Raw genomic sequence first — 8,539 nt, forward strand, 5'->3', positions numbered from 1 at the left:
ATTCCCAATGCTTAACTTGGTCCAAAGTAATTTTTCTTAGATTTCAAAATGAACTTTCAAAGAACTTTTCATATGTGTCAGTGTTACCAGAAATGAAACATATCTGACAAAAAAGATTTGAATACAAGTTTAACCTAAATGGGGGGTTACTTTGACTGATTATGATGATAAAAGGAATTTCTTTAGCTGAAAGTCAAAAGAAAAGTGCATGTGATAGCAGTCTGAGTAAAATGGTGCTGATCAGCAGAATACCATAATGCATATTGCTACCACCATGGAAAAGGAGGAGTTGTATTGCTCCTGGCTTTGCACTCTGAACTGCATCTAATTTTCTGAAGGGGAAAATAGAATAAAAAGCTTACTTAGAGATACTGTAAACTTGACATTTTGGCAGGTTACTAGAGGAAGTACGGATATACATTTAAGCATCTCATGCATCTCTTCACTGATACTCTGTTAGCTTTAATGAACACATATATATATCCATCAAAGTAGACCTTSAACTTGAAAACTTAAGCTCAGTACTTAGACAAACATGTCCTGTCCTCTCTGCCACTTCAAAAAGATCTTTTATCATAGGTAGATGATATAAGTAAGGCTGACACCAAACAGGGGTCAGATACAGTTTCAGGAAACTGTCGTATCCCTCTTCACGTCATTAATAATAGAGAGAGCATGCACAGCCAGGAAGCGGGAGCTTGGGCTGTTTTCACTATTACTCGACAGGAGGGAAACATGGATTTCTCCGTTTTGCCAAATAACAACCACCCCAATAAATTCCTRCAGCTGGAGGTGAAGTCTTTGGTGAAAAACTCTGCCTTCTTCCAAGCTCACCTGGTGAAATTCCCAGAAGCAGCTTTACCTGCAGCGCAGCGGTGGCACAACAGAGTCTATTCGCAGGTAAGTGTAACAGTGGATATCTTTCTCCCTGTTTTCTTTCTATCTTGTTTGTGGGATCTGCAGACAAACAGCAAGTGAGTTTGAGCCTTCTGCTGTTGATTCGGCTGCCAGTGTTCCCAAATCCCACCTTTGACGGCCCTGGGATTTTTCCCATTGACTTTAGGAAGAATCAGGCTTCAGGAGTGCACACACCATTTTTGTGGTGRTCAACCTACTTCATTTCAATAAAGCAGGGGGTACCACTACCACTTGTAGTATTTTCATAGCATTTTTCAGCACATTTATTAATAACAAATTGCAATTAATTGTAGTAAGGGGCCAAGTGTGGAAGTCCCTTGTAGAAGAACTTTGAGATACGAGAAAGAAGGAAAAAGAAACAGGAGATAAAATTCAGGCTTAAACATGAAAATCCAGACTGTATTCYTCTAACCCTGTGAGGTGTGTATAGTATCAGACATCCTTGCTAATGTCTTACTGGCTACAGCTTGCAGCAGCTTCCTCTGTTTTACCTTTTTTCCTCTTTCTCTTTCTGCTCTCATCCTTGTATTACCTTGATAGGAGACTGACTGGGTTAAGTTACTCTAAAGCAGCAGTAGCAGTTTCTCTGTTAAAATAAATAAATAAATAGCTATGTCAGCACGGCACAGAGGAGGCCCTGGAGATGCTGAGCTGGGCTCAGCAGCAGCCCAGCTGCATCAGCTCGCACCCCGCCGGCCCTGCTTCCTCCTTCCCCTTTTCCGGACGCCCTGGGAGCCGGGGGCCATTCCCCACCCTGTCGGGAGCGCCAGCTGCCTGCTCTGCTTCCCGTCCTGGCGTGGGGAAGTGCATCTGTCCATGGGGCTCAGTGAGGGGTGGCCACCCCAGCTGGCCACATCCCACAGCTCCCTCCACGGCATGGGGCGGTTTCCGTGTGCTCCCTCCCAACAGCTCCTCACTCAAGGGTGGTCATCCATGTGTGTGAAGCCATTAAAGCCAGAGAGCAAGTCCCTGCCCAGGAAGCCATTTAAGAAGCTATTTAAGAAGCTCTTGTTTCTTGGGACTCCTTCCAGCCCTTTATCAGGAGATAGTGCAAAATGAGGGGCCCCTAAGTGCTCTAACATGTTCCCTCCACCTATAAGCATTTTGATTTATTTTTGCTATAAAAAGGCATTTTTTTATACAAGCAATATGTATTTCTAACAGACAAAAGCTGTAGCTCATCATTCTTGCCTTGCATCTCCTGTTCTGGGCCTGAGTTTTCCCATTTAGTATTTTCATCATRTATTTTAAATGCAACAGTCCATAAAGCAGTTCAGGAGTCTCAGCCTTCCCTCATGAGAAGCAGCATGAAAAGCACAGGCTGGTTCTTCYGAGCAGAGCTAGCTGCTGGCAGCTTTCTGGACACTCCTGGTGGACTGTCTGCCCCACACTGTGTTTCCAAATGCAGGAATACACCCAATTTAATTGTCTTCTTCCACTACTGTGAACCRAGGTGCATTGCTGCATTTTCAGCTATCTGGCCCAGTCGTTGCAATTCCCCAGCTTTCCTTTCCTGCCTTTATCCTTCTCTATTTCTTCTGAACAGCATTTTGCTTTTGGATGCTGCACTACTTCTCTGCTAGAGGTGCTTAAGAAATTTACAACTCTCTATAAATTTTACCACTGCACACCTTATAGGGTCCATGCTAAATAACCCTGTTCCCTTAACTTTTCTCTCAGATCATCCTTTGCATGTAGCTGAAGTCTGCAAGACAAGATTTTCACCTCTTAGCTAGGTGCTAGGGTTACAGTCACTTGCTTGTCCCTTGGCTCTTACATTCTTGAATGTAAGAAGCATTACATACTTCTCCTGTTCCCTCCGCCTTCCCCAGACATTTGCAACTGGCCGCAGCCAGACACCAGCTGCAAGGTTGGCAGCAGCTCTGGGCTGACTCTGTACAGCAGTTTTTATGTAACATGCTCACAACCCTGCAGATCTCTGTAATGAGCAACGGACAAAACAGCTTTCTTCAAGTAAATAGTTACTTATTAGGACAAAAGTAYTCCAGACACTCTGTAATAAAAGCAGTCAGGATGAAGGCCTCTTTTTTTCTCTGATAATGCTCTTTCTGAGTGCTACCATTTAGGATTGCATGTTTTTATAGCCACCTTCTGATCTTCTCCTCATGTCAGATTGGCTCCCAAGTTACCTTGTGGTGTATGATCCTGCTGCATGTCCCYGCAAAGCACATCTGATGCTCCTTCATTCCCTTCCCTTCCAAGGCATGAAGAGTCCTTGAAGTGATCTGTCTGCCCTGTTGGCTTTCACATCTGCTTGCCTAGACTCGGGGAGTTTTACTGGTTGGTATTCCCCACATTCTCTGTTAGATCAGATGAATGGAAAATACAGAAAGGAAATTTGAAAGATCCAGCAATTATATATAATGATAAATAAATTTTATTTACTGAATGGATGTATTGCAATATCTGCACAGTTGTTACAGATACTACAGGGAATGATTTACATCRCTACCTAGCAGCATTTTGTCCATCAGACCTTTTTGCAGCTCTTAGGAACAAGCCTTTGTAAAAGAAAAATGTCTTTTGCCATGCTGGGAGCTTCTTGGGGGAGGGTCAACACACTTTATACAACAGAAGGTTGAAATTCTCCCCAAATTACTTGCCAATACAGTAATCACTCACTTTTATTTGGCTTGAGGAGCTCTTGCAGAACACTTCCTGCAGTATCTGGAGGCCTGGCTTGCAGGCATTACAGCACAAAGAGCTTCTGCCTCTTTGGATCGTGATCCCTGCCGCAGCTGCTGTCCTGGGGGCCCCCAGGATCCCTCTTTGTGCATTGAGTTACACTGTCCAATCCACTTGTCTTGAGGCTGCTCACCGATCCCATCTCGTGAGATCCGGATGAGGGGATGGCCAGGAGATGGGCCTTGTCTATCCTGGATTCGACAGAGTGTTAGCCTGGCTGTGGTTATTTCCTCAAAGCTTTTCAGCTACAGTTTCTCAGTTTGTTCATAACCACTCTTGCTTTGAGGATGAGGTGTTCTCTGCCCCACTTGGGTGAAGGGTGACACATGCTACATGTTATAATGCTGGATTTAGAGAAGGGCTGTTCCACCCTCACTCAAGTCCGCTCTCAGATATGGTGAATATAGTTCTTGGTTTACATTACTCTCGCCTTTCTTTAAACATTTATTCTCCTGAATCAGAATCAAGGAATAGAAATCTGTGAAAACAGTGCTGGAAGATCTTGTGGATGTTAAAAGCAGAAATGTGCAGTTTTCTCCTTGAATTAATACATGTAGGTGTATTTTTTATGCTGTAATCTCTTTCTCTGCTTTTTGCATAAATAGGTATGTTTCATGCAATCTGTTTCTCTTTATCATTTGTTGGACTTAAATCTTGTCTTATTTGTTTTTCTTTCAAACTTCTCTCATTCCTGTTTCCTATCTAGTCTCTAAGATGTAGCTGCTGCAAAAGTTTCACCACTGCACATTCAGCAGTACTCAAGCATATTCTCCTCATTAACTTGGCATGTCTGTGTCTGCCTTCCAAAGCCTTCTCCTGCCCTAATTTCCAGCTCGCATGGTAAAATCACATTGCTCCTCCCATCATATTTCCTTGCTGGTTTTCCTCCAGGGTACCACACTCTCCAGTTCCCATGTCTTGCTGTCCATGAGAAGGAAGATAGTCCTCAGGCAAAGAAAGAAAGAAAGAAAAAAAAAGTTTTGCCACAAAAGTTTTGCCACAAAGTACTCTTTTAAGAACAAATTTTGCATCATGCCTTTTATATCCAGTTTTGGAGATTTTTTTTTTTATATTTAAAACAGCTTTAAAAATTACTGTCAAGTCACATTCTTTTCACAACATTTTAGCCTAAGGAGACTGAACGTCCCCTGTTGAGACAGTTTGCCTTCTTCAGCAAAATGTTCTCCAAATTCAACTATATAGCAAGCCTGAGGGATGCACTATTAAGGTCTTTGACAAATTTTAAATGAGAAATAAATAAAATAAAATAAAATGCAGTCAGAAAGAAATGACAGTTAAAAACACCAGCTCAGCTGAAATCTGGCCAGAAGAATCCAACGAGCTTCAGTGTCTGCTCCAACTGCAATGCAAAGGCTAATATTGTCRGGGAATATGTCAAGGTTAAGGAATGACATATGGAAATCATGAACTAACAGAGGGACTGGGAGGGCACTGAGGATCCACCTACCTACTAATGATAATTCTTGATAGGAAACATGTCGTTTGTGCACCATTTGGTGATAAGAATGATGCAAGCACGATGCTAGGGCTAGCCTTAGATAAAGGCTGTTTTTTTCTCTCCTGGTTCTTTCCATTTTCAAGGAAACCAGCCGCTCTGCTCTGTGGCTACACTTGGCTGCCCCAGACTGACTCTGTGCATGTGCAAGGGCACTGAGACATGAGGGAGGTGACGATGTGGTATTGCAGGCGGTTCCCACCAAAAGTGGAAGCTCGCCCCACCTGCAGCAGCCCCTCTCCTTCGTCATGCTGCCTCAGTGCTTGTTTCGCCCCACAGCTTGTCCTAGCCCTGCTCTCTGAGGTGCATCTCCAGGAAAGCTAGACCCTGTAGCCTTTGCGCTCTGTAACATCTGCTCAGCTCTGTGCTCACAGTTCTGCTTCTCAGCTCTGTGCTCACAACTCTGCTTCTGCATCACACTCCCCTGGGTTTCCTCAGAACTGCAAGCTTCACTGGGGTGCTCCTTCATCTACGGTAGGGCTCTTCCTCCTGCAAGCATCATTGTGTCAGTTTGTGTTAGCACAGAAGTTTGGTCTTCATATTACACCCATATGCTTACCACATAAGGAAGAAATCTGCACAAAGTGAAGAGTCAGGCCCCCTTATTTCACTGTAGATGTTTCCCAGGACAAGAAAAATTGGTGCATGTGTAATTTTAAAAATGCTTCTACTCTATTACAGATGATAACACTGGAATGGGGCCAATATCATAGGTAAACAGAGAGGAAAGTCACCTTCTGTTCTAACTTGTGTCTTACAGAGAGAAAAGAAAAATGTCACAGACCTGCCTGGCTTGGAAGTGAGTGGGACCAGCCAAGAAATGATAGACAAAGCACTTGGGAAACACATTACACCCATCACCCTTAAATCTACAATCAAAAGCAACCCCTTGTACAGTGATATCTATGTGGAGGGCGACTGGGAGGAGAAGAAAAAGATTCCTTCCTGGACCGCGCAAGACTTTGACAGACATTCACTGCACTCCAACTTGGCCACCCTCATCAAGGTAAGGTGCTGCTCATGTGCACGTGATGATGCGTGTGCACAAACTGCAAGGTAGAATGTTCTGCTCGCTCCTGGTGGGATTCCAGAAGTGAGGATGAACATGCTTTCCTGCACACACATGACACCAGCCTCACCTGAAAAAGCAGCCTACATCTGATTAGACACCTATTGTTTCAACTTGGCTGAAGATGACCTCTGTGGCTACAAAAACTCTTCTGCCACCACAGCCCATAACTCATTTCCCCATCCATAAAATGGAGACTGCACAGTTTTTATCTTACTAAGAAAAATAGGGAGGAGATTCATAATTGAGGAACCGATGTACTAAATGGTCACATAAATATCCATTTAAATGGCATCCTTCTGTTTATCAGTTAGCATATATTTCCTCAGCCTTCCATCATGTAGAATCCTTCCTGCTTGTGGGTTGACCCTTTTATGGTTCCATTTCCTTTTTTTTTTTTTCTTTTTTATTCCTTTGTTTTTGAAAGTGACTTCTATTGGCCTGTGTAAATTAGTATCTTTTCTTTGACATGGTTTCTTCAGGTCTTCTAATCGCTTTACAAAGGCTGGTGCGTTATGTTTGGTTCCTGGCTAAAAACATACATGGTTTTAATTTTCCCCRGTGGAACAACATTTGCAACATCTGGCAAGTAGTGCAACCTGTGTTCAAGWGAAAGTCTCTTGTATTTATGTTATGATGATTTAAATTCATTAATCACAATCTGATGAGAGCCAGAATACTCTAGCTATGTCCTAATGGCTTTATGTGCAAGACAGAGGAACTGAGTCCATTTTCTGATTTTTCTTTTAGGAAAATCCTAATGATCTACAGTTCTGGATGGGGGATATTTATACTCCTGGGTATGATACCTTGATAAAAAASAAAGAGAAAGAAAAAAAAAATTCCAAATGTTGCCGAATCATCCTGCTCATTGTGTTAGCTGTGTGCATCCTGATTATCATACTCACCCTCAGCATTTTACTTACTTAATGCAGCCAAATACTGTTGATGGAAGTTTTTCAATAAATAATTTTTATTAAGCTATTCCCCTCCCTTGTTTTATTGAATTTCCCGAATTTTTGTCACAAATACAATTTGTTTGACATCACTACATTATAATGTTCCTGTGCAGCATACGGAATTGATCCTGAAAAGAAACAAGTACACTGAGCAAAACAGAACTTGCCTTATGGGTATAATTAAAAGGAAAACTATAAATAAGTCACTTCTCATAATGCCTTATTCTTTTGACTAGTGATTTGGGCCAGATGCAATCTTTAGTATGGTACATACGGTCAATATAAGCAACTACTTGATTATTTGTTCTAGTAAATATGCACCACCATCTTCACTTTTCTATGCTAGCTATGATTTGAATAYATAAAAATAGCATAAAGTAGTATTCAAGATATCCCAAAGATTTCTCAAACAAAAAATATACATTACTAATGACCAAAAGCAACTCAGAACTTACCAAAATGCTACCTTAAATGCATAAATGTTTCCTTATGTCTTGTCAGAGGAGTAAAAACACAGAAATCTTGAAATCTTTGAACTTCCATCAAAAGAATTTTCTGAGGCAAGGTTTTTTCACCCCTATGTCCTGTTAACTAAACATGTAGCAATTCTGTCACCCCAAAAGGGAGAGTAATTTTTTTTAATAAGCTGTGTGAGAAAATGGAGCARAATTTGTACTAGGGTGTAAGTTGGAATTACAGTATACAGTGAAAAAATTAAATATTATGTGATACTGCCATGTAAAAGGTCATTTGTAAAGGAAAGGAACAAAAACTAAATAATGGGAGTCGGACAATTAAGTTGATGTACCTCAGAATAATTAGGAGATTGAAAATAAGAGATGAAATGCCAAAGAAATTTAATAACAAAATAAAAAGAAAGAAGCACTTGCATTATTTCTTTTGTCTCTGCCAAGCTCTTTGTGGGCTGTAGGTCCCTCACACCTCTATGTTAGAGCTACAGCTGCAGTGCTGCTGAGCGGGGAATTACCCTCACTTGCACAAGCAAACCTCACAGGGACATGTAACCCAGGAAGCTGGTTTTATATATCAGTGCTGCCCTTCTTCAAACAGAAAGCGCTTTGAAATAAGTCAAGAATAGGATAAAGGTGGACAAGTGTATGTTGCCCCCTTTCAATCCTGGACATGCTCTATTTATACCTTGCAGGGCTGGGTGCGTTGCATTCATTTCGGGTGGTTTCATCTTCATTGATGGGGAAACAAGGAGGTAAACATACTTAATTCCCCATTTCCTCTTGTTCAAGCTTGAATCTAGTTTGTTTCATCAACTATTTTGTCTGTTGCAGTATGTACCATAACTTCTTTGAAGGCTCACGTTAAAATAATGTTGTGCTTTAATCTGGTGCCCAGGCT

The 8,539-nt window shown here is 41.7% G+C and overlaps 1 protein-coding gene across 1 annotated transcript; it reads left to right on the forward strand.

Moving 5' to 3' along the window:
- Positions 1-735: 735 nt before the first annotated feature.
- On the forward strand, positions 736-7,139 carry MINAR2 (membrane integral NOTCH2 associated receptor 2). Its single transcript, XM_026046552.1, has 3 exons — positions 736-900; positions 5,901-6,146; positions 6,960-7,139. The coding sequence occupies exons 1-3, from the start codon at positions 736-738 to the stop codon at positions 7,137-7,139; spliced, it is 591 nt and encodes a 196-aa protein (XP_025902337.1).
- Positions 7,140-8,539: the final 1,400 nt, after the last annotated feature.

Source organism: Nothoprocta perdicaria, unplaced genomic scaffold (genome assembly GCF_003342845.1).
Source record: "Nothoprocta perdicaria isolate Ctin4 unplaced genomic scaffold, notPer1 scaffold_45, whole genome shotgun sequence".
Classification (NCBI taxonomy): Eukaryota; Metazoa; Chordata; class Aves; order Tinamiformes; family Tinamidae; genus Nothoprocta; species Nothoprocta perdicaria.